Source organism: Apis florea, unplaced genomic scaffold, assembly GCF_048593485.1.
Source record: "Apis florea isolate Af1SG1 unplaced genomic scaffold, ASM4859348v1 contig_3772_pilon, whole genome shotgun sequence".
NCBI classification, from domain to species: domain Eukaryota; kingdom Metazoa; phylum Arthropoda; class Insecta; order Hymenoptera; family Apidae; genus Apis; species Apis florea.
Window position 1 is genome coordinate 3879321 of NW_028256845.1, and position 26212 is coordinate 3905532.

At 28.9% G+C, this 26212-nt stretch overlaps 5 protein-coding genes, 1 long non-coding RNA gene and 1 pseudogene across 24 annotated transcripts in view; 5 read left to right on the plus strand and 2 right to left on the minus strand.

Annotated features, from left to right (window-relative positions):
* Positions 1–6896, plus strand: part of Pde8 (phosphodiesterase 8) — a 23221-nt gene extending 16325 nt beyond the window's left edge. For 3 of the 5 annotated variants that reach the window (XM_086915133.1, XM_086915134.1, XM_031914950.2), the window contains 17 exons: positions 1501–1560; positions 1662–1852; positions 1947–2006; positions 2104–2170; positions 2244–2411; positions 2622–2833; positions 2960–3102; positions 3374–3504; positions 3594–3686; positions 3774–3964; positions 4089–4367; positions 4491–4617; positions 4714–4854; positions 5034–5192; positions 5358–5487; positions 5561–5628; positions 6649–6896. In XM_086915133.1, the coding sequence (XP_086771259.1) occupies positions 1501–1560; positions 1662–1852; positions 1947–2006; positions 2104–2170; positions 2244–2411; positions 2622–2833; positions 2960–3102; positions 3374–3504; positions 3594–3686; positions 3774–3964; positions 4089–4367; positions 4491–4617; positions 4714–4854; positions 5034–5192; positions 5358–5487; positions 5561–5628; positions 6649–6732 (2304 nt within the window). In that variant the 3' untranslated portion in view covers positions 6733–6896. Of the gene's footprint in view, positions 1–164; positions 1561–1661; positions 1853–1946; positions 2007–2103; positions 2171–2243; positions 2412–2621; positions 2834–2959; positions 3103–3373; positions 3505–3593; positions 3687–3773; positions 3965–4088; positions 4368–4490; positions 4618–4713; positions 4855–5033; positions 5193–5357; positions 5488–5560; positions 5629–6648 lie in introns of those variants that run through there. The other 2 variants (XM_086915136.1, XM_086915135.1) reach the window with 2 other exon arrangements.
* LOC116413892 (uncharacterized) lies at positions 30–429 on the minus strand. Its single transcript, XR_004224294.2, has 2 exons — positions 289–429; positions 30–167 (listed from the first exon to the last, which is right to left on the minus strand). It is a non-coding gene; the product is annotated as an uncharacterized LOC116413892 (long non-coding RNA).
* Positions 6887–20531, minus strand: LOC100868157 (aquaporin AQPAn.G). 13 transcript variants are annotated; one of them, XM_086915191.1, is made up of 10 exons: positions 16396–16470; positions 16091–16328; positions 15840–16012; positions 15631–15774; positions 15055–15288; positions 14890–14970; positions 9853–14602; positions 8675–8929; positions 7902–8012; positions 6887–7279 (listed from the first exon to the last, which is right to left on the minus strand). In XM_086915191.1, exons 2-7 carry the CDS (start codon positions 16107–16109, stop codon positions 14405–14407), a joined length of 849 nt encoding a protein of 282 aa, XP_086771317.1. In that variant the 5' UTR covers positions 16110–16328; positions 16396–16470; the 3' UTR covers positions 6887–7279; positions 7902–8012; positions 8675–8929; positions 9853–14404. The 13 variants fall into 13 exon arrangements, with proteins under 13 accessions (XP_086771317.1, XP_086771318.1, XP_031770831.1 ...); XM_086915192.1 differs by having other exon boundaries at positions 9853–12160; positions 14374–14602; positions 16091–16459; XM_031914971.2 differs by having other exon boundaries at positions 9853–14306; positions 14374–14602; positions 16091–16459.
* LOC100868274 (odorant receptor 49b-like) lies at positions 16492–19649 on the plus strand. Its single transcript, XM_003691269.4, has 5 exons — positions 16492–17714; positions 18020–18119; positions 18202–18312; positions 18396–18551; positions 18625–19649. The coding sequence occupies exons 1-5, from the start codon at positions 16921–16923 to the stop codon at positions 18676–18678; spliced, it is 1215 nt and encodes a 404-aa protein (XP_003691317.2). The 5' UTR covers positions 16492–16920; the 3' UTR covers positions 18679–19649.
* LOC100863134 (odorant receptor 43a-like) lies at positions 19907–22161 on the plus strand. Of its 2 annotated transcripts, XM_003691374.4 has the most exons (5): positions 19907–20968; positions 21324–21423; positions 21494–21604; positions 21690–21845; positions 21928–22161. In XM_003691374.4, exons 1-5 carry the CDS (start codon positions 20091–20093, stop codon positions 21979–21981), a joined length of 1299 nt encoding a protein of 432 aa, XP_003691422.3. In that variant the 5' UTR covers positions 19907–20090; the 3' UTR covers positions 21982–22161. The 2 variants fall into 2 exon arrangements, with proteins under 2 accessions (XP_003691422.3, XP_031770812.2); XM_031914952.2 differs by having other exon boundaries at positions 21690–22046.
* A 324-nt stretch (positions 22162–22485) lies between these two features.
* Or4 (odorant receptor 4) lies at positions 22486–26141 on the plus strand. 2 transcript variants are annotated; one of them, XM_086915178.1, is made up of 6 exons: positions 22486–23476; positions 23567–23666; positions 23743–23853; positions 23917–24072; positions 24138–24817; positions 24920–26141. In XM_086915178.1, exons 1-5 carry the CDS (start codon positions 22704–22706, stop codon positions 24186–24188), a joined length of 1191 nt encoding a protein of 396 aa, XP_086771304.1. In that variant the 5' UTR covers positions 22486–22703; the 3' UTR covers positions 24189–24817; positions 24920–26141. The 2 variants fall into 2 exon arrangements, with proteins under 2 accessions (XP_086771304.1, XP_003691315.1); XM_003691267.3 differs by having other exon boundaries at positions 24138–24797.
* Positions 24806–26141, plus strand: LOC147656434 (uncharacterized; annotated as a pseudogene).
* Positions 26142–26212: the final 71 nt, after the last annotated feature.

Sequence of the window (26212 nt, forward strand, 5' to 3'; positions counted from 1 at the left end):
ATCCATTTGTATAAAAAAATCGGTCGCAATATCGATACCGTGAAATTTATTATTCGTTTGTAAATTTGTTTCGTCCATTCGTAAATTTCGCTCGATATTTAATATTATTACAACATATCTTTTCGTTAATTACGAATAATAATTTTTTTTTCTTTTTTTTACTGGTCCTGGAAAAAATTTTAAACGACAAAAACACGATTTAATTAATCTCTCGTCTCTCGTGAAGATAAACGAAATGTGAAATTGAAAGAAATATTATTATATTATAACACAGGATGTTGCACTTACTGAGAATTTCGTTTTGCTGCAGTTGACTTATTCAGAATTCGGAAGAAGATCATTGCCGATGAAGTGTGCTGCTCGCCTCGTACTAGTCTTTCTCTTTATATCGTATTTTGTATCATGTAGGATACAATAAATTGCATTACGAAACGGTAAACTAGTATAGATTAGTTATATAGATCTTTTTATCGATTTATCGTTTTCGAGACGTTCTTTTTTTTTTTCATGGCAGTAAATGATACAATCGTACAACAACAATTTTTATTGTGATCACAAGATTTGTATACAATATTTACAAACTGGAATATTTGCAAAATTGATCTTTCCAATCCAATTGATAATATTTTTTCTTCCTTCTTTTTAAATGATAATGATGATTATGAAAAAGTTTCCCTCTCCACAAAGTTTCTTCGTGTTTCATCATTGCGCAAGCATGCCCCTTCGTTCAAGACACACGTTCACAAGAGATGTTGAGGATGATTCGAGATTCATTTCAACATATCTTGATCAAACTGTATCTCTGTACTCGGAACGTTTCATGCGCTCAGAATAAAAGGCACGATAGTGATTGTATATCCAATGAATGACTGAACAATCCCCCCACCCCCAAAAAAAAAATAATAAGAAAGAATAAAAAGAAAGAAAGAAAGAAAGAAAAAAAAAAAGAAAGAAAAAATCTTCCACGATTCTTCCTTTTAAACTGAATTTAGAAAATTATCGTGTGTTAATCTCGAAAATCGAGATTGAAATAACGTACAATTCTATTAAAAGGGAAATAAATTCATCTTATAATTTCGCTGTTACGCCTCAACTTCAGATTCGTTTGCCGTGATTCCTAACATGTATAGGTTATACAACAATTCCACGCCGTATAAAATCAAGCGATACTTAGTCAAGTACGAATGCAAAACTCGAAATATCAAGATGGGAATATAAAAAATTTAAAAGATTCGGCCCGTGCACGTCGGCGGGCTAAGATTCAGCGAGAATACGCTGAATTTCACAAGCCATTGTCACGTTTTGAAAGTGATAACGAAACAGTAGTACGTGCAAAATTGAACGAATTAGCAATATTGTTAAAAAATGGAGGGAAGAGGGGAGGGAGAAAATAGAAATAATGAAAAAAGAAGAAAATTTAGATCAAAGAATAATAAGATTCACGTTCATTGAGAACCTCAATATTTCAAAATTTATCATTTGCACGTCATTTGATTTCAGGTAGGATCCCACATTACTGAACCCCATCCGTTAACGAACAGTGTTCCTAGTCTCATAAAAGTAAGTAACGTACACACGATCTATCAATGCGATTCAACATGAATTATTATTATTAGATAGACTAAAAATATCTTATCGATTTGCAATTATTATATATTCAGATATTATTGGTCTTCCCCAAAGATGATCAACAAATGGATATCCTTGCCACTACTTCGAGGCGTTTGGGATGGAGCGTGTCAGTTGCAAAAGACGCGGAAAAAGCACTCGAATTCTTCCAGGCTCGAGGCCACGAGTTAGTGATCATCGATCATCGGGGACAACGCGCTGCAGAAGCTGACAGTATTTGTAGGTATGGAAAATTATTATAAAAAAAAAAAAAAATTAATCGCATCGATTGAAAGTAACAAATAAAAATGTTAAGAATTGAATACATTCGTTTTCAGAGCAATCAGGGCTAGTCCTTTTTATTATAATTCCATAATTATAGCTCTTGTAAAAAAATCGTAAGTTGAACCGAATATCTTTTATATTAATTACTCTTCTTTCTTTTCAATCGATCTTCGAGCCTATTTAATAAACTGTATAATGTATATGTAAAAGGTATCTCATGCATAGCGAAAGTGAAAAAATCGTAACATTGGATTTAATGGAAATAGGATACACTAAAGTAAGTTTTCTAAAATAACTTTGGAAGATTCCGATTAAATTTGATTGTATATTTATCTTGGGCTCATTTTCAGACTTTAATGGAATGCGCTCACGAAAGAATCTTAATAAACGAATTAGTAGGAATTTATACTAGCGGAATATTACCAAGGACACAACTGGTTGCTGCCAACACGCTGTATATCGCTCTTGACAGATGTCGTGACATGATACATGTGACGGACGATAAATATATTATACAGGTAAACTCATTACTATTGCAACTATTGAAGGATAAATAATTAACATCTGTGATATTTGAAATATATTCGTCACGATATTTCTATCAAAATTCTTTTATTATAATTTAAATATATTCTTCTTTGCTTTTAAAATTTTAACCGATTATTTTTAAAAATAATTGTATGTAATTTTATTTATTACGTATCTCTTATTTCTTTTTACTTTTGCAGTTTGCTAATAAAATTAGTGACAAAATATTAGGCTACAGGATCAATGAACTTTGGGGCAAAGCCATTACAGAGTTAATTTTGTATGATAATTTTATTCAAATGGAGCAACATATAATCAAAGGCCGAGAATATGATGGGAATATAAATTGTATTCGAAGAAACAATCAAATGATAACAGTTAATTGCAGGGCGATACCTTTCACCTTTTTCAAGTGAGTCAAATCGGATTTATCATTCTCAAAAAAAAAAAAAAAAAAAAAAAGAAAAAAAAAAGAAAAAGACATTTTTGTCTTTCTTTTACTTGTTTTCTTCCCGTGTTTTCGAACATTTTCTTTCAGAAAACCGACTCATTATATTTTCATATACGATACAACATATTTGTCAGAAACTATTCAACCTCTGCTTCCGCCCATTCATCCAAAAACTGTCGTTATAGCTCAAAAAAAAATGTCTGAAGTCAATTTCAAAGGAATTCACGAAGGTAATTGTTTCAATTCAATCGAACTGTTCGTATTTTATTTTTTATTTCGATAAACTACTCGAGGCTAGAAATTAGGTTATCTGAAAACTACACTTGCAATTTTTTTTATCAACTTCTCACTTTAATAGTGCTTATATTCGATATCACGATAAAGAAAATAGGACATCTGCATCATGTTATAAATTTTTCTTATTCTCTTTTATTTACCATCGAAATGATAAGTTAAAATTTCAATTCGTCATATTTTAATAATTATAAAATTAATTTGCAGTTCGCAGACGGCTCAGTAAACGTGATTTACAAACTTTGCAATTAGAAGCACCCATTACAAAAGTGATCAGCCTCCTTACGAGCTCGATTAAAGAAGATACATCGTCCGAGACGAGACTACAAATCGAGAAGGTATCGCATCAATTATTTCCATTTCTTTTAACCAATTCTATTTCCACATATATTTTGTTTTTAATATTAATCGATTAATTACAATGCAGGCGATTGATATTCTCAAAACTACCGAACTTTATTCACCAGTTTTTAAAGAACAAGGTGATCCAGCGACCAATTTCATCGAGGCCTTAATTACAGTAATGTTGAAAAGAAAAAAAATTCTCTCTTTACAATTACCAATTCATCTATGATTTCGATTTTATTTTTAACGTTATTCGATATAGCCAAAAAAATCATGGGATATTAGGAAACCATCGGTAGAATCAATTCGAGATACCCCTTCAAAGACATTAGCTGCCTCCACGCGTATGCAGATCAAAGGTTACAGGACTCCTCAAGAAATTGCAGAAATTCTAGAGAAGTGTTTGAAATGGGACTTCGATATATTCAAATTAGAAATATTAACGGAAAAAAGGTATTCGATTCCAAAGAAAAATTTATATAACTTGTTATTTTTTTCTTTTTTTTCTTTTTCTTAGCGAATTGACAAGTGTTTAAACACACACAATTGATTGATCTCTCTCTCTCTCTCGTTTTAGAGCGTTACTCTTTTTGGGAATGACTATCATGAATCTGTTTCGCGTCCCAGCTAGACTTGGTTGTGAGGAAAAAATTGTACAAAATTGGTTAATTGTAATAGAAGCGAATTACGACAGTAATAATCGTTATCATAATTCAACACACGCTGCAGACGTATTGCAAGCTACTGCTATGTTCATGCAAACGGAAAGGCTGAAACAGGTTTTAGAACCTTTAGACGAAGTCGCAACTTTGATTGCAGCTGCTGCTCACGATATTGATCATCCTGGTAGATCGAGGTAAATCCAACTAATTCGACTGATCAATACTAGAATAATTATTCACAATTATACAAAATTTGCCTGTTTTATATTGTATTCTTTAGAATTTTTAATATCAAATAATTATTTAATCGATTCCAGTCAATTTCTGTGCAATTCTGACAACAAACTAGCGATTCTTTACAACGATCTGACCGTTCTTGAATCACATCATGCAGCACTAACATTTAAATTAACGCTATCAGACGATAATGTGAACATATTTAAAGTGAGTTTTAAAAAATTTTCGTCATAAATCATGAATTAATAAATTAATAAATCGTGAAAAGAATAAAATAAAATAAAATAAAATAAAATTTTGTAGAATCTGGAAAGAGATACTTATAAACAACTTCGCCAAAGTGTGATAGACATGATTCTAGCCACCGAGATGACAAAACATTTTGAACATCTCGCAAAGTTTATGAATGCTTTCAGCACAAGGATTCCAGAGATGTATATCGAAGTAATTATTTTTATATTTTTTCCTCTATTTATTATTAAATAATTTTCAAATTCACGAAGTTATCTTGGCTTTTTTTTTTTTTTTTTTTTTTTTAAATAAATCTATTACAAAGTTATCTATACTTGACATTAAACCATGAATCCTTATAAATCCTTCTCTCTCTAAAAATCTGAGTACAGGGTTCTCCGGATATAGATATATCAGCTGCGATACTACCAGAGAACATAATATTGTTGAAGAGAATGATAATCAAGTGTGCGGATGTGTCGAATCCTACTCGACCGTTGAAATATTGCGTCGAATGGGCCAGACGAATTGCAGAAGAGTATTTTAGTCAAGTAATAACACATACGTTTGGATTTTTTTTTTAGAATTAACAATTATTCTTTCTTTCACTTGGCTAGGTTACTGTGAGTTTACATATGTAGAAAATTGTTCAGCACATATACTTCAGGACGAGATAGAGTTTAAATTATTTTGATGCGTTTGATAATTTATTTCAGACTGACGAAGAAAAACAATTGCATCTTCCAGTAATGATGCCAATGTTCGACAGAATAACGTGCTCGATACCAAGAGCGCAAATCGGTTTTATCGATTTCATTATCAACGACATGGTCGAGGCATGGGATGGTCAGTAACTTTTATATCTTGAATGCTTATAAACGCATGTATTGTTATCATGAATGCATAATTTTATTTACAGTATTCATCAATATGCCGGAGATAGTGGGATTTATGAGACAAAATTATGATAAATGGAAAGAATATAACGTAAGTAATGATCAAATCTTGAATTTTATTTCTATTTTTTTTTTTTTTTTTTAGTTATTCTCTCCACTTTTTACTTCTAGAAATTTAATTATTAAAAATTTATTAAAAACTTATTAAATTTAGTTATATTCTGAGAATAAAACACTACTTTTTTTATCAATAATTAAAATAATTAAAAAATATTACCATAATCACCATAAACATTCACTATAAGAGAATTTTCTTTCTTTACAAACAAATTTTACTCACGCATTATAAATTGTTTTGTAGTCTTCTTTCTTCTTTCACTATTCTTCGAAAACTTCTAAATTCAATTATATTTATAAAAAAAAACGGATTATTTTTATATTAACAATTTAAAAAGTTACACAAAGTTGTAACCATGAATATTTATTATAAAAATTTTTTCTTTGAATATGATTGAATTTTACTTTAATTTCTTGAAACATTTTATATTCTTCGTATTTTCTTCAATTTAGTAAATTATAAATAATATTTCTAGAATGAAATTGATTACTTTTTACTAAAAATTACATGAAAAACATTCTAATCACGGATATTTCACACTTCATTTAATAAAATTTAATTTTACACTCACTTCTTGAATTTTTATCTTGATTCTTGAATTCTTCTTACTTCTTTCGCTAATCTTTGTGAATTATTGAATTCAGATATATTCTAAGAATAATAAATTATTTTCTTTGAACAATTAACTTATGTAAATCAAAAACTATACAATCACATATTTGTTATAAAAGATTTTTCTTCGTGTTTAACTCAATTATGCACTCATTTCTTGAATTCTATTCTTGGTTCTTGAATTGTTTTATATTCTTCTTACTTCATTCACTAATCATCGAAATCTAATAAATTTGATTATGTATATGCAAGAAATAATAAACAAACTTTAAACTCTTTATGAATAGTTAGAAGAAAATTAAAAATTTCTCATAATTATGAAGATGTTATAAAAAATATTATAATATAATATTAAGAATATGTCTTTTTTGTTAATAATAGGAGAAAGGCATAACAACTCTACAGGATATCGTAAAGATACAAGAAGTAATTCCTGAACTTAAAATACATCCTGAGACTACATGACCCATGGAAAAAATCGCCTTTTTCATTTGTCCGTCCCAAAACGCAATAGTTTTGTGCAAGTGATTTGTAAAATATTCATAATATTTAAAAAATAGAGATAAATAAATACGTTGTACAGTTGAAGCTTTTTTTTTTTTTTAGAAAATACACGTAATTCAACTATCTTCATTTTATTTTATTATGTCTACCCAGTTTCATAAAAATCCATCTATTTTTAAATTTGTGACACCACGGAACAAAATGGTTCGTCGTTATAAAATTTTGCCTCTTTATTCAATTTTTTTCTAAATGACGAAAAAAACAGGCTACCATACGTTTCCAATTATGAAATCTGAAGATCTTCAATCGTACTCGAAATTGTATATTTAATTATTTATGTTGGATATTTTTAACCGTAATATCGTCTTTTTTTCATTTTCGGTTCTATTTGATCTGTGTACTTTTTTCTCAATTCCCAAATTCCATATGCCTTTGTAGTAGAGTATTGGTTTAGACAAGATGGTGCCCACAATTTATTCTCGACCTCTAACTACGAGTCTGCTCTAAACTATAAAAAGAACGTCACGTTGAATTAAAGACTTTCACGTGGATGAGGCACATTCGTAGAAATATCAATTTGCATTTATCGACTTCAACTTCGAGGTTTCAATTCAAGGTAAATTAATATATTTGATCGAATATTTATCAAAGAAATTATAATAAAGTAATAAACAGGGGAAATTTAAAAAATAGTTAAAAATAGTTAAAAATCGATAAAATTTAAAACTAACGAGTGTTCCTCATCAACATATTTTAAACAGTCGGTACTTTACGATTCTCTCAGTAGTGAGCAGACATCGTGAAAATACATTAAATTCTATTTAACATAGAAGAAATAAAAAACGATACTTTAAGTAACTGATTTGTAACTAAACTAGGATAAAGGCTAAAGTGACGCTACATTCAGTTTGATTTAAGAGAATTCTTTGAAATGTGAAATATATAAAAATTTATACGTTCAATTTAAAATATTATTTTTAACATATAATATGACATTTATATTTATATTATATTTTGAATTAAATAATTAAGTAGCGACACTGTGAGCCCTAAATGTTAATTTTCTGATCTTATATTATAACGTTAAGATTGTAGAACAATAGAAATACATCGGTTCAATAACCGCTTACCTAATATATCTCGAGATGCTCTTCTCAAATAGTTCAAAATGTATGAAGAAATTTCAAACTCTAATCAGACCATATTATAGTTGCGTTCAAGCACCGACCCCGTAGGGTGCACTATAAAAACAAATATAAAAAGCCTCGTTTCATTTGATCCCTTTTTACGATCAAATTTATTACATATCTTGTTTTTAAGTAGAAACACCTGGCGTCCGAAGGAATCATTAAAATCATGAAAACAAAAGGACCAGCGAGTAAAGCAGTTAAAATAGAAACGATTACGGAAGAAAAATAATGTTATCCCCCCAAATCTTATAATTTAAATTTTCTATAGTTTTCTATATTTAAAAATAATAGAGTTTTCATAGAGTAGTTTCATGAAATAATATTAAAACTCGAAAAATCATACATAAAATATTTTTGATAATTCATAAAAATTGTAAAAATTGTCACTTCAACATATTAAATATTATATTATTGAAAATAATATAGGTTATTCCACAATTTGTTTTAATTGCATAAATAACCATTCAAATAACCATTCACTTTATTACACTTGTTTTACTTATATGTTTCATTTATAAAATCTGCTTATTAAATTCAATTACTAAGTATTAGTTAATATAGTTGATCATTTTAATATTTCATTTGTATTTTTGTAAAACGAAAGTAATATTGTGAAGAAAATTTTCAAAAAACTCAAACCAAAAATCTACTCTCAAAAAAAAAATCCATTTAAAAAATCAAAAAAAAACCAACTTATAAACTATAATACCCACCGTAAATAGTCCAACTTCGCAATCCATTCGTTTGTTTTCATGTCATGTTGTCGTAGATCGCATAATAGAAGAAATATGATCAGTTGATGAAATTGAATATTCACTGCATCCGAACGAAAGTTTCTTTATGAATGCGTCGAGCCATTCTTTTTTTCTTTCTTCAATAATTCCGTTCTTGAAAACTCATGTGTCTTCTATGGTGAAATGGAGAATTTTCAATTCTGTAGATGATATTGCAATAATGATATTATTGCCCTGAAATGCAAGAATAAAACCATCAGTAAAAACAAAAGATAAAAAAAAAGAAAACATTCATACCAATTTAATATAAAAAATTAACATATGGATTATATAAATGAATACAATGATTAGTTTTCACATTTACTTCCAATCATGTAATGATTTATAATTAATTCAAATATAATAGGTATGAATTTTAAGTAAATAATAATAATTTATAAATATACGCATGATAAGATTAAAACATTAAGCTTAAAACACTAAGATTAAACATAAGATTAAAACATCCTTTAGAAATAGAAAAATATGGAATGCTTTTTGAAAATAAAAATCAGTAAATATACTGTTTTCTTTACCGGAAATGTACTTTCGGTAAATTGATCGGAAGTAAGCGATTATCAATATTTGCACAAATATTCACAGAAACAAATAATAAAAATTAATAATATAAGAAAAAAAAATAAGATGATAAATTTTGATTTAAGTGAATTTGAATTATTACTCTTATAAAATATCAATGAAGAAATAGATTATAATAATAATAGGAATCGAAACATATTGAAGTTTAATATGAAACTTATTCAAATAATTTAATAGTAATTTTTCTTTTAATTGAAAAGCTGACCTAAAAAATATATGATATAACGCAAAAAAACAGTCATGTTAAAATATTGTATAAAATCGAAATATAATATAGCTTTATTTTAAGGTTAGGTTTGAAAACAATGGCTTCCTAGTTACCCAGATAAAAAATTTTGTGAGACTAAAGTAAATTAAGCATAGGTATGTCATCTTTAGAAATATAAAATGACAAATGTAAATCTTATATAAATAATATAAATAAAAAAAAGTATTGGAGATTAGGCTAGTAAGATTATTTTCAAAATAACATGGTTAAATCAAAATTTGAAATATATTATAGAATAAACAATACTTACAAGAAATAATGACGAATTAACTGTAAACATAGTGGAGGAAGAAATTTTCACACTACTGCACACTTTGAACGCCACCTCTGACTCCTCTGGAAACTGATTTACAAATGCGTTGAGCCACGCCGAGCGATCCTCTTATATAGGCATGTGGCGTCGCAGTGCTGAAAGTTCGAGAAATCGCACCGGCACCCGGTATTTAATGCGCATTTTCTTTTGATTTATGATTTTAATACTTTTTCTATTGCTTATAGAACAGTGACCGATACAGTTGTATTCCTCATGTTACAAACTACTGTTCAATGATACTATCATTGCGATTTATTCCGTTTTTTCGAAAAAATAAGGAAAAGCAAAGTATTGATCGACGAGATTTCTGGCACGTTCTCTTACCCAACCCCACCACGTCCCAATTCATATATTTTCTTTTTGGTATATATATTTATAGTCAAATAATATATACAAGTTTAATCTTGTAATAATCTATTTATGTTTGTTGTTCACAATATGAAATATATAGTTTCCAGAATTAAAAAACAATTCAAAATTAATTATGAGCAATTTACAAATTATTTCTAAAATATTATTATTTAAAACTAAAATATAGAATTTTAAAAAATATTTGGAAATAAAAATATTGGACTTGCAATATTAATTTAACAGGCACCATATCTATATTTGAATAAAATTTAATTTCTTCAAATTGAATTTTTCTCTTGTATACTTAATAATTAAAGTTTATTTTTTATTATTCTGCATATATACATATAAGATGAACATGTTTAGATAAAAATATTATTTCGATTCTTTTTTTCGATGATGTAAATTATGGAAACAAATTTCATTCTAACAATAATATAAAAAGATGAATAAGAAAGAATAAAAAAATTCATTGCTTTAATTTATTTATTGAAATAATGCAATCGAGAAACTCGATAAAAATTGTACAGCATTGATTATGAATATGTATATATAATATATTATAATATGTACATATATAAAATTTAAATATCAATTGAGATTCAAAATAATAAATTCGAGTTAAAAAAAATTATATTAATATAAATATAAAGATCTAAAATTTTATGCAAAATCGTATCATTAATATAAATGTAAAAAATAAAGGAAAAAGAATATCTTGAAATAAAATTTTAAAAAATATTTATATTTTTCTCTCTCGTTTTTCAATTAATCAAAATAGCAATCAATATCTTTTAATTTTTTACTTATAAATGAAATTTGTATAATTAATATATTTTTTCTATTGTTTGGAACCCTAAAACAGAATGTAGCATACGGTCCTAAGTGGGCCTACGACAGTTCTGCGACATCTGTTGGTGTCGATACTCAATATTTATTGATGGAACAAGATATATATAATAGAATCGATGCTCAATACATTATTATAAATAAACTTTTTGCAGTAATTTTTCTTGCTAGAAAGTAGAAAACTGAATCTAATTAATATAGATGAAGGAATAATTCAAAAGTGTAATGTGTAATAAAACGTGTAATAAAAATGGATTCATATGACGCAATATCATCATGTTTGTGAATATTGTAACTGTTATATTCTTTATACAAATGAAACATTTTTATCAATATATTATTTTGATTGACAACATTTGTAAAAAAACAAAAATATATAAAGCAAATGATTCAGTTTTTTATATTTATATAAGTTTATTATAATAAATTAATATTCCAATATTTAAAATGGAAATTCTAATTATAAGTATATTAATTACATAGTAATTTTATTATATTTATGCATTTATTATATCATATAACACTAACATTATCAACGTTAAAGAAATCAATAGCATTTTTTCTTATTATGCAAGGGACACATATTATTACATAATATAGATTTCACATATTTATCGATTTTTCTTGTATGTATTTAAAGGCATCGTATTTCCGTTAAAAAACATTATAACTAAGAAATGTCACATTCCCATAAATTCTGCAGAATCTTTTGTGTATTCTTCGAGCTAACTTTATGGGAACAAGAGGTCAGATAAAAGAGACAAGCTATCAAACTGGTTTATAAAACTGAATATATATATGTACATAAATACATATGTAAAATAATACGCAGATGTTCGTATTACATGTGCACATAATCTGAAAGAGGCAAGAATAGAACAGGATGTCGGTCGATACATTCAGTCAAATGCAGCCAGGTGTTTCCTAACGTTTTTAATCTCCTTTCTCAGGTACATGGAAGCATTCCAGAACAATACTTTCTATAGCTGCATACAGATTTGATATACAATAACTATCTTGCTTTAATTAGGAATGGGAACTGAATCTAATCAGAGAATAAAGAGGGATCTATATTATATATTAATGGTCAATTAAAAAAATAAAATTTTTGTTAAATTAGGTTAGATATTTTGTAATTTTGATGTCACTATAATTTAGTAAAATTTGGTATAATTTGGATCATTGCAGATTGAATATTGTGAATTTAATGATATTTATGCAATCACTAGGTCATCGAATATATTTACAAATCAGTATAATTATAGTTAAAAGGATCAACGTCTTTATATGGCTTGATACAGTTTATAGTATTTCTAAATCTTGTTTTCAAAGATCTACATTTCTAAATTATGGTTATGAATCGTTGTGTGAATGATCTAATTTTCTTCAAATATCAAGATTATGCGTGATTATATATTTATTACAAATTTGAATAATTTTTATTTCTGTTATAAGAAGAATAATTGAAAATGATTTATTAAAGAAAAAAAATCAATTAAAAACAGAGAAAACAAATTTTTTTCGATTTTTCAATTTAAAACATGTTTAAAACATTGCCATAGAGCAGTTGCACTGTTCTTTCTTTTGAATAAATAAATAATATAATCACATAATTATTGTCATAATTTCTGTACAATTTTAACAAAGATTTATCTGATAATACTTTGAAAACTTTGAATATATAAAATGAAATACAAATTTTGTATTCAATTAACATGGAATTTTATTAAATTCAATTTATACAGATATGTATAATTGATTAATTTGTTAAATTGTGAATAAATTGAACTTTATATCATTGTTTTGTATTCCGTTTCCATCAAACATTCGTCAATTAATTATATATTGCAATTAAAATCCTTATATTATTTATATAAAAAAATGATAATTTATATCAAAATATATAATATTTGATAATAAATATCATTAAAGATCTTTTAATAAAATCCATAAAATAATTAAATCTTTGACAAACATTTGATTTATATAGTAATATATAAATAATTGTATGCATTAATACATATAATATGATAATAATTTTCGTTCCATCTATTATGAAGTATACATGGCAATGTATTTTTGCATTTGTCTTTTTCAAAAAAATATCAAACCATAGAAAAGAGATAGTGATAAGTTTATTCTAAGAATTAGTCCCACGATCTATGCATTATAAAATGAAATCTGAGAGAAACAAATTTTATTTCATATTCACTTATATCAATTAGTTTCCAATTTAGATTGATATCTGATCACTCTTGTACGCTCAATCTTTGTACATAAGTAAAACAATTATAAAATCATATCATATATCGATTTCAAAAATCATCATAATACAAAAATAACTATTTAATTCTAACATCACGATTTTAAATACTGTGATAATTTTAAACTTGATAATTGAATTTAAATCGTGAGGTAAAATATTTTCATAAAATTGCTGTTTTAATGAATTGAATTTATGTTTTTTAATATTATATTATATATTATATACATATCGTAATTAATTCAATTTTGAGAAATGGAATATGATCAGATTAATAAAATTCTAAAAGCCTTTATGAACTATGCCATTATTAATTCGAATTATTATCGATAATGATTTTAAGTTGTGATGCGATATTCTAGTATACTATTACAGTCATTATATTCTGATTATATTGTACATTGATTGGATTATAGTTCGTTTAATAGATTATCAATGATAATGCTGAAATTATTGAAAAGATAGAATAGTTTTAAATAGAATTTGCTTTTGTTTCATTAAAAATATTTCATTATTATAAACATCATTATAATCTAGGAAATTATCTAACTTCAATTGTTTTTAATTATAATTTAAATATATTTTTCGTCTACAAATAAATTTTTAAATTAGTAATAGAGAATTTTTACAAAATAATTTAAATATATACCATTTCCTTATATATTTTTATGTTTATATTAATAAATATAAAATAATTAAAATCATTGTATTACTTATTTCATATGCATATTTATATATATTACATGAAATAGATAATATGAAAGTCATATTTATATAATCAGATAGAATGTATAGAATAGAATGTATAATTAAAATATAAAATTTGTTCTAGAACAAATAGAAAAAAGAAACATAACATGAAATAAATGAGATACATAAGTGCGTGCCATCTTGTAGCGTGCAGCGACATCCGTGGTGGCGTCATTAACTATTTCAAATAACACGGAAACAGAGATGGAAGACTATTATTGACTATCGATAATGTATTATCATACCTTAACGATCATTAAACACCTTCTCCATTTATCATAAATAGCTTTCTTCGAGTTCGAGATTTTCCTCTTTTTTATTTTTTTTTTCGCTATAATTTATATCATCATTAATTGCTTTTAATTCCGTAAATTCGAGACAATCGTCATGTTTGTTCTCTTTCTTCTCGGCAAAAAAATATACATAAATATACGTTCCAAGAAAGGCTCCGGCACACGGTCCGAACCAGTAAATCTGGATAAAATTTTTATGGAAAAAGAAAAAAAAAATCATTATCGTTACGTAATCTAATCACAGCGAGTCAATATTTACACTACTCTTTTCTTTAAATCTATTAGGTAACATCTCTAAACCGATAAGGTTAATAAGAGAAACGTAAAGTGCGGAAACTTGTGTTTCTTATCACATTCGATGAAGATTAAGCTCAAAGATGTAGAGATTATATGAAATATAATACGTTAAAAAGATTTGTGTAAATCTCTGAACGGACAAATAAATTATGTTTATAGAATTGGGCTCACCCATTGATTCGTCCAATTCCCGTTCCAAAAAGCTGGGCCGAAAGTACGCGCAGGATTCATACTACAACCGGTGTAAGGACTCTAAAAAAAAAAAAAACATATTTTCTACTTTTGTTCTAATTACACTGATTTTTTAATTATATATTTTTAATCCAAATTGTGTACCGCTGCAAGTGAAACTCCAACAACGGAGAAACCGAATCTGATCGCTGTAGAATCTGTAGTGTGGGCGCATCTTGGGTCCCAAGTGGCGCATGCTGCACAAAGTATAAAGGATGTGCAAAGAATCTCGACTATAATAGCCTGCGTGATACTTATTCCAGGATGTACAACGGTTACACAGTGTCCAATTGTCACGTTTGAACGTCCATCATTGAACAATTCGGGTGGAGTTATCGTCTGTTCCGTTAAAATTTCAATTAAACGTTCAATATAATATCTAACACACACACACATATATATATATATATATATATATATACCAGTGGCATACTTGTGATCAGTTTATCATAAAATTTTGACGTCAAACACATATAAGTGATAATTTTTCATTTTCTAACCACACGAAGTATTTTAATTGTAAATAATAAGGAATAAATATTAATGTATAATAATATCATGTAATATTTAATTCTTCTATTTAATGCATTTTATATATGCATAGATGAAAAAGTGTCGCATATCCAATAACAAGGACAAGTAGTAACGAAGTGCGTAACACAATAAATTAAAAATTTGTACCATTAATATTCCATATCCAATAGTTGCTCCAATGAATTGCGCGATTGCGTAAAGGATTCCTGTGGGGATGGTTTTAATTCCTAGAATAACCGCTCCTATCGTGACAGCGGGGTTTAAATGTGCACCACTTATGTGTCCCAGCATCTGTGTTAATAAAAATTTTCTGTATAATCATTTTCTTTTTTTTTTAAAGTCTGACGCATATTTACCATAATCAGAAGATTGACAGTCATACCAAACGCCATGGAACTTTGTAATGGCGGTGGTATGGATCCCATCGTTCCGATAGAACCCATACAACCAACGAACAGGAGAATCCCAGTGCCTAGCACCTCGGCTATAAACATAGTCATTGTGCCCTTTTCCACCGACCATACCGACTCTGAAAACGTAAAAACGTTTAAATTCTTTCGTTCGGTGTCTTGAATAACGTCTATAAACTCATTTTGAGAATTTTTACTTTGATTGTCGTTCTCCATGGTGCACCGACGAACCTTTAACTAACAGCTACCGTAACGGTACTGTAATCAACACTCGAATTACGACAATACTAATCATCGGTGGCTATCATGCTTTCGCAATACAGTTAAAAAGAAATTGTCTTATCGATGAGTGTCAATGATAATTGCATTCTTCGTCGAATCAGTGCTCGATTGGAAATTGCAGTTCAAGAGGATTCAACAAGAAATTTTATGTTTCTATTTATCAAGGTTATATAAAAGTTACAATATTGCTCGTGGCAAAATGACTCATAAGTTACGTTACCTCGTCGTCGAAAGTTGCATTGCTGCCCCTACCCCTGCAGATAATTTTTCTGTCTGCAAGAAGAAACAAAAAAAAAAAAAAAAAAAATAAATTGATCAAATTGTTGCGGAAATGTTGTAACAAAATCGCACGGACACTATAAGAAAATGATCAAAATATGGGTAAACTTCGAATCGCGATTTATTTATGCAAGATTAGTGTACGATCTTGCTTCAAAATGGACAATAAATCGTAGCTTGAACTACACTTCCGGCCAATAAGCATTTCATTTCATTCCTGATAATACAGTTCAAAAGCGTGTAAATTGTTCGAATCTTTGAATTTTCTTCTTTTCCGAAAAAAATTTTCCCATTAAATTTTCACGAGATAATAACAGCCCGCTTATGACCAGTGGTTCTGACTTTCCACGCAAGCGCCAATGGCCGCCCAACACCATTCGCTTTTCGCAGTCGTTCGCAATCGCTCAAAGAATTTTCCACCGTATAATATAGTTTTTGTTATAGAAGAATCGTATTATCGGACGATATGGGCGAGGAGATCGAAAATACCACGAATTATCGTAACATTCATTACAAATCGGACGCTGAATACACGGTACACGTCGCCAAGACATTATTGACACTGATCGGAATCTGGCCTAGGAGGAACACGTTCGTAGATAACGTAAAATTTTACGTTCAGATAGGAATTGTCTTTTTTCTCATGTGTTTCCTCTTGCTACCGCACGTGATTTACACTTACTTCGATTGCGAAAATCTGACGAAATACATGAAGGTGATCGCTGCACAGATTTTCAGCCTTTTGGCGATCATTAAATTTTGGACGATTATCATTAACAGAGAGGAGATCCGATTTTGCTTGATGGAGATGGAGATACAATATAGAGACGTGGAGTGCGAAGAAGATCGGTCGGTAATGATGAACACTGCGAAAATCGGCCGATTCTTCACAATCGTATATTTGAGCCTTAGTTACACAGGCGCTTTGCCCTATCACATCATTTTGCCCCTGATATCGGAGAGGATCGTGAAGGAGGATAATACAACTCGGATACCACTGCCTTATTTGAGCGACTACGTTTTCTTCGTTATCGAGGACTCGCCGATTTACGAGATGACTTTCGTGTTGCAAATATTCATCAGCAGTATTATTCTGTCTACGAATTGCGGGACTTACAGCTTGATCGCCTCTATAACGATGCACTGCTGCGGTCTGTTCGAGGTTACCAATAGAAAGATCGAGACGCTTTGCAAGTGGGATAATCGGGATTTGCACGATCGTGTTATTGACATCGTTCAATCTCATCTGAAAGCAATCGAGTGAGTATATCACACATTATGTTATACATAATATTTTATTGAAGAAAATATAATAAAATATATTATGTTTATTAGTTTAAAAGAGTGATATGGTTTGCTCATTGGCTATTTATTTAATTTTATGTAATAACATTTTTTTATAAATACTTATCGTTTACACACGATCCTCCTGTTGTTTTTTTTAAAATTTTATATCATTAAGACTCTGCTCTTTCTTTGTTATGTGATAGATTATTCGTCGTTTCGATTGGCAATTGATTTTTATAATTATATGTTTTTCTTTCGTGATAAAAAATCAATTTTAGATACTCTGCACGGGTTGGAGAATCATTGAGCATCGTATTTTTGTCGGAAATGCTTGGCTGCACAGTCATAATATGTTTCTTAGAATTTGGTGTAATTATGGTATGACAAAAATTAAATATTTAATTGAAATGTAGAGAAAAGAAGGAAAGAAGCGAATCAATAAAATCAAAAATATTTTCAGGAATTGGAAGATCATAAAACATTGAGCACAGTAACGTATTTCGTTTTAATGACGTCGATTTTCGTAAATGTGTTCATAATATCGTTTATTGGTGACCGTCTCAAACAAGAGGTATATTTTCTCATGCAATTATTCTTGTCTCGAGTAAATTTGTTAATTTTTATTTTTCTCTATAAATATCGTTTTATATAAAGAGTGAGAGAATAAGAGAAACATCATATTTCATACCATGGTACGATTTCCCAACGGAAGTGGCGAAAAATATCAAGACAATCATACTTAGAGCCAGTCGACCATCAAGTCTGTCTGGGGCCAAGATATTGGATCTTTCGCTTCAAGCATTTTGCGATGTAAATCTTGATACATATTATTTTTTTCAATTTATTCTTGTAAAAATTCTTCAAAACGAAAAAATTATTGCAGGTTTGCAAAACTTCGGCAGCCTACTTTAATTTTCTGCGTGCAATGACGGTATAAAAGTTCACGCGAAAGGGATTCCAAAGGGATTTTGAAAAAGTTGATAAATGAATGAAATGATTAAGAGTCAGTATAAACATAATGCACATGATATAATTGTTTACCATTACTTTGGGTAGAGAGAAATAGGAAGGAAATGTTTTGAGAATTGTAATAAATGTTTTGCTTATCTCTCTTTCATTTTTATCACTATTTTCATTTTTATTGAAATGTAATTGTCTGTAATAACTTGTTCATATTTATCGTATCTTTTTTGGGTACTGCAATTCTTTTATTCATTTTTGAGAAAAAAAAGAAGAAAAATAACAATTAGTAATTCTGTAAGGTTATACAATAAATATTGAACGATTGAATTATTATCAAATTTCACGATAATCGAGCTCACTTAAATCTCCTCTAAATACATCGATCTTATAAATATTTCAACGTATATTTTCTCAAAAAATTGTTTCGTTAAAATTTCAATTAAGTTTTCAATATAATATCTAACACGGTTCGTTACATTATGACATTTATGTAACATATTCAGTTTATCACGAAAGACTGATATCAAATACAACATATAACAGTGATAATTTCTCACCATTTTTAACCAAACAAAATATTTTAATTATAGGTTAATACAAATATTATATAATAAATAATAACTTTCTTATTCAATGTATTTTATATATGAATAAATAAACAAGTAATAAATCATGTAGAAATTTAGACAAGCAGAAATAAAGTGCAAAAATTGTGATTATATTCTATTATCGTAACGTACAATAATTTAATGAAAAAAAGAAAAATTCGTACCTTTTCATATCGAATAGTAGCGCCAATGGTTTGCAGCGCAAATGATACTAGAATAAGGATGCTTTTAATTTGTAGATAATCTATTCTACGTAATGAAATGTGCATTATTTACGTGTCCCATCTGTGGTAATACTCTATTATTATAAATACAATGAAATATGTCAGTAACAATATTACAATTTGCTCTTTGCGATTTATTTATTTCTCAAAATGTGACGTGTACTTATCACGAAAGAAAAGCAATCAAGAGGGAAACACAAAAGAAAAGTAAGAAAGAAATTGGTCAAATTACACACACAAAAAAAAAAAAAAAGAAAGAACAGTAGCATGGACATTATAGAAAATGATGAAAATACGAGAAAACTTTGAATCACGATTTATTCATGCGGAACAATGTACGATCTTACTTCAAAATGGACGTAAATCGCAACATGTGCACTGCACTTCCGCAGCAATAAGTATTTCGTCTGATAACGGTATAGCTAGTACCGTATTGAACAAATTGCTCGAATCTTTGAATCTTCTTTTGAAAATTTTTCTATTTAAATTTTCACGAGACGGTAACAACTTGTCCGTCGGTCGGTTCTTTCACCCAGCTTTCCACGCAAGCGCCAATGGCCATCATACGCCATTGCTTCTCGCAGTCGTTCTCAATCGCTCAAAGAGTTTTCTACCGTGGATTAGAAAAACTTTTCATTATATCAGACGATATGAGCGTAAAAATAGCGAGGAATTATCGTAACATTCATTACAGATCGGACGCTGAGTATACGGTACGCGTGGCTAAAATATTATTGACAATGGTCGGAATCTGGCCAAGGAGGAACACGTTTTCAAATAACGTTAAATTTTACGTTCAGACAACAATCGTCTTTTTTCTCATGTGTTTCCTCTTATTACCGCACGTGATTTATACTTACTTCGATTGCGAAAATCTGACCAAATACATGAAGGTGATAGCCGCCCAGGTTTTCAGCCTTTTGGCGATCATCAAGATCTGGACGATTCTGATTAACAGAAAGGAGATCCGATTTTGCTTGATGGAGATGGAGGTACAGTACAGAGACGTGGAATGCGAAGAAGATCGGTCGGTAATGATGAACACTGCGAGAATCGGTCGAATCTTCACAATCGTGTATCTGTGCCTCGGTTACGGAGGTGCCTTGCCCTATCACATTATTTTGCCCTTGATATCGGAGAGGATCGTCAAAGCGGACAACAGTACTCAGATACCTTTGCCATACTTGAGCGACTACGTTTTCTTCGTCATCGAAGACTCGCCGACTTACGAGATAACATTTGTCGTGCAAATGTTCACCAGCTTTCTCATAATGTCCTTGAATTATGGGATCTACAGCTTGATCGCCTCTATAACGATGCACTGTTGCGGTCTGTTCGAGGTCACCAACAGAAGGATCGAGACGATTTTAAAATGCCGAGATTTGCGTGGTCGCATCGCTGGCATTATTCAATCTCATCTGAAAGCAATCGAGTAAGATTATATCATATATGTGTTTGATATTTGTTTTTATATATTTAACAGGATAACAATGGTTTATTTATCTGTGTAATTGTATTGTTTATACAAATTTTATATAAGTATCTTTATTATTTTTAACGTCTATTTAACGTAATTTTCCTTTTTCCTGAATAAAAATCCGTGTTATCAGGATCCTGCTTTTATGGATCCTGATAATGTCATATGTGTGATGAAGAGTTACGTCGCTTGGACGCCAAATCTTTGGGACTAACTCTAAATTATCTATTTAAAAATAATAATATTTTTTATAATTATAAATTTAAATTTTTGTTCTTCCAATTTTATTGCATATACGAATAAATTTTAGATATTCTGCACTGGTTGGAAAATCACTGAGCATCGTATTTTTATCGGAAATGCTTGGCTGTACTATCATAATATGTTTCTTAGAATTTGGAGTGATTGTGGTATAACAGAAAATTATATATAATCAAAAAAGAAAGAAGAAGAAAAAATAAACGAATAAATATTTTTTAGGAATGGGAAGATCATAAAACATTCAGCATGGTAACATACTTTGTTTTGGTGACGTCGATGTTCGTAAATGTTTTCATATTATCATTCATTGGTGATCGTCTCAAACAAGAGGTACATTTCTTCATACAATTTTTTCGAACAAATTTCGTATATTAAATTGTATTCTTCTTAAAATATCATTTTATGTATCGAAAAGAGCGAAAGAATAGGACAAACATCATATTTCCTACCATGGTATGATTTTCCAACAGAAGAAGCAAAAAATATAAAGATAATCATACTCAGAGCCAGTCGACCATCAAGCCTATCTGGCGCCAAGATATTAGATCTTTCGCTTCGAGTATTTTGCGATGTAAATTCCGATATATTTTTCTCATTACATTATTTTCAACATATTTTTGCAAAAATTCTTGAGAACGAAAAAATTATTTTAGGTTTTTAAAACTTCGGCAGCATATCTAAATTTTCTGCGAACAATGACAGTTTAAAAATGAGGAGAAGGAGAATTTTCCAAGTGTTTTTTAAAAAAAAGGTGATAAATAAATAAAATTGATTAAGTAAGTATTAATATAAAATACATGATATAATTGTAATAAATTTTAATTACTTTGAACGAAGAGAAGTAAGAAAGTGTTTTGAGACTGTTAATAAATGTTTTTAGCTTGTAACATTTCTTTATCGTATTTTCCTATTTTATTGAAACATAATTAGGAACATAGCTATATGTCTTATCGTAAACTGGAAACTTCATGTTTGAAAAATTTGATGACAAATATAAAATAACAAATATTCTCTGCAACATAAACAAAGAAATATCACAACTGAAATATTATCAAATCTCACAATTGCTCAATACTTAATAAATAATTAAATCTCTTATATTATAACCGTACAAACATTACAACCAATGTTATATTTTTTCAAAAATATGGACGTAAAAGAGATCCGTACCATCTATGACCAGTAAACACAGAAAACTAATCTGAATTGCGCATGCAAGGTATAAGTTCATAATTTGAAGCATTTTCTGCGCATCTGTCGATTCCTACATGAACCTAAACATATAATTCTGTAACATTGTTGAAATAACTGCCATTCCATGCTAAATTCTATATTATATATTTTATAAACGCACGCGTAATGTAAAGGATACAGTTTTATCACAGACATACGGTAATGTTCACAAACTCTTAGTCTTCGGAATGAAACAATGGAAACGAAACACGCGGAAAAAGATCTGAAGCAAGCGTTCTACGCGCAATCGTTCCTGAAGATAATCGGTGCTTGGCCAATCGCTATCGAATCTCCTTTGAGCTCGAAAATACAGAAATGGTTTATAATTTCTTTCTGCATTTGCTTGCAAATATGTATCGTGACTCCGTGCATTTTTGAGGCGCTCCTGAAAGAAAAGAATGGAAAGAGAAGGATAAATCTGTTCATGCTGCTCATCAACACTCTGAGTCAGGTGTTCAAGTACGTGATCACACTGAATAGAGCGAACGAATTGAGGATAGCTATACACGAGATAAAAAAAGATTGGTTGACCACCACGTCCGAAGATCGATTTATCTTTGTCACGAATTCAAGGATCGGTCAACGAATGATGCTGATAATGGCTGTCATCATGTATAGCAGTGGTCTCGGTTATCGAATGGTTCTTCCACTTTTGAAGGGGAAAATTATCCTACCGAATAACGTTACCATAAGATTACTCCCTTGTCCAACTTACTTTACCTTTTTTAACGAATTAGTTAGCCCATACTACGAGATGATCTTTATACTGCAACTTCTGGCTAGATTTTTCATTTATACAATTCTCAATGGCACCGTTGGAATTTCCTTGATGCTCTCTCTCCATATGTGTAGTTTATTGAAGATTTTAACGAGAAAAATGATCGATCTCGCGGATGGATCAATTATCAGCGAGAAAATTATGCAGCAGAAGGTAGTGGATATCATCGAATATCAAATAAAAATCAAAAGGTAGAAAAAAATTTGGAATATAACATCGGCTGATGGAAAATGAGAAGTGTCGAATGTGATATACAACGTGTTTTCATCACTCTCTTTCAGATTTTTGAGTAACACAGAATTGATCACGCAATATTTTTGTTTTTACGATATTGGTAGTAGCACGTGTCTTATATGTTTCATAGGATACAGCGTTATTGTGGTTTGTATATAGCGAACAAAGATGAAAAAGATGAAGCAAAATGGAATATTTTTATGACGAACCGATATTATTTCAGGAATGGGAAAACAATAATATTGCTGCTATAATGATTTACTTTTCGGGATTAGTGACTTGCATTTTTATGATATATATAATCTGTTATATCGGTCAACTTCTTCTTGACGAAGTATAAATTGCATTATTATCGTTATTCATTTTGATATGAATTTGTCTTGAACATTCTTTTCAGAGTAATAATTTAGCACAAACATGCATTACTTTGAACTGGTATCGTTTTCCAAAAAAGAAGGCCCGGTATTTGATATTGATGATTATTATGTCCAATTATCCTGTAAAACTGACAGCAGCAAAAGTGGTGGACGTATCTTTAACTACCTTCACCGATGTAAGTATGAAGAAAGTCACTTTTTATCTTCAAATTTCCTATATCCTGCGAAATATATTTTCTAGGTGATGAAGGCGGCAGTGAGTTATTTAAATATATTACGAGAAGTTACTTAATGTTACTGTTAATTTTCATATTTTTGAAATATGTTTTGAGATATATTTTCGATCACAACACATAAAAAACAATGTTTCGTCTATCACATTTTTTTCACATTTATTTAAATTAGTATTGCAAATTATATAAATCTATTGATCTTGTTTTGTATTATTTTAAAAGCAATTATAGCATTTTATTTCCTTTTATATAAAGTTTTCTTTTACATAATTATTCACTATAATCCTTTGAAACATTGAGAGTATGAAAATAAAGTATTTTCTGAAATATCGTCAAACAAATATTACGATATCACAACTTATTATCACTTAAATCTTATTAATATTATGAGATACAAATAACATCACAACCAATATTATTCTTTTCTAAAAAAATTACACGTAAAAGAAATTCATACCACCTACAATCAGAAAACACGAGAAACTAACCTGGATTGCGCATACAAGGTATAAGTTCATCATTTTCTGCGCATCTGCGCATCTACACAAACCTAAACATATAATTCCGTAACATTGTTGTGAAATAACGGCTATTCCATGCTAAATTCTATATTATATATTTTATAAACGCAATGTAACTTGCTTGTTTTATCACAAACATGCAATAATGTAATTATTTTTTTCAAAGAGTAATTATTTTTATTATCTTGTTATTATCATGAATAATTTATACTTATTTCGATTGTGAAATCGAACCAGATACATAAGATGATATCTGCACAAATTTTCAGTATTTTGACGATTATTAAATCATAAACAAAAAGAAAATCCAATTTTGCTTGATGGACATACAGAGATGTGGAATGCAAAAAGGACCTAATGATGAATATTGCAAATTATCGGCCGATTCCTATATATTTGAGTCTTGGTTACAACGGCACTTTGCCTTATCACATTATTTTACTCCTAATAGAAAAGGATTGCCAAAGAGAACAAACATTCAGATACGATTAATTTATTTGAGCGATTATGTTTTCTTCGTTATCGAGAATTCGCCGATTTATGAGATGACTTTCGTCTTGCAAATATTCATCAGCAGTATTATTTTTTCTATGAATTCTGACTTACAACTTGATTGCCTCTATGATATATTGCTGCGATTCCAAATTACCAATAGAAGGATCGAGATGCTTTGCAAATAGTCTGGATTTGCATGATCGTATTGGTATTATCGTTTAATTTCATCTGAAAGCAATCGAGTAAAAATATTATATATATAATGTTTAATTAAGAAACATAACATTATATAATAGTGATTTGTTTTTCGTTAATTTTATATAATAATTTTTTTTTATAAAAGTACTTCTTTTTTACTATATGTTATATTCATTAGTCGTGCTCTGCTTTTTAGATTATATTATGCATGCAAAGAAAATTTGCCTATGATTAGCCTTACGATATTAACTTATATATATTTTTATTTCACAATAAAAAATTTATTCTAGATACTTTGCACGAGTTGGGAAATCAATGGACATTGTGTCAGGAATGTTTGGCTATATTATTGTAATATGTTTCTTTTTGCTGTGTTATAACAAAAAATATTATTTAATATTAATCAGAAAAAAAGAAGAGAAAAAAAGAAACAAATAAATTTATAAATGTTTTTAGAAAGATTTCAAGTTATTGAATACAATAATATCTTATTTTAACCATGTGGATTTCATCAATGTATTTTCATAATTATTGGTGATCAATATATTGTAATGAAATTTTTTGAAAAAAGGAAAAAAGTATTAAGATTTACAAAACTTTGGCAGCATATCTAAATTTTCTGCGAATATGATAGTAAATATAGTATAATAATAATATAATAATGAGAATGAAAGATTTCAAATTAACTTTTTAAAAAAAAGTTATAAAGTGATTAAGTAGTAACATAGCATATGTGATATCATTCTTATATTATTACTTTGAAAGAAATAAAAAAATGTTTTGAGAATGATAATAAAAGTGTGATTTATGACGTGTCTTTCACTATTATCGCTATTTACTATTTTATTGAAACAAACATTTTATCACAA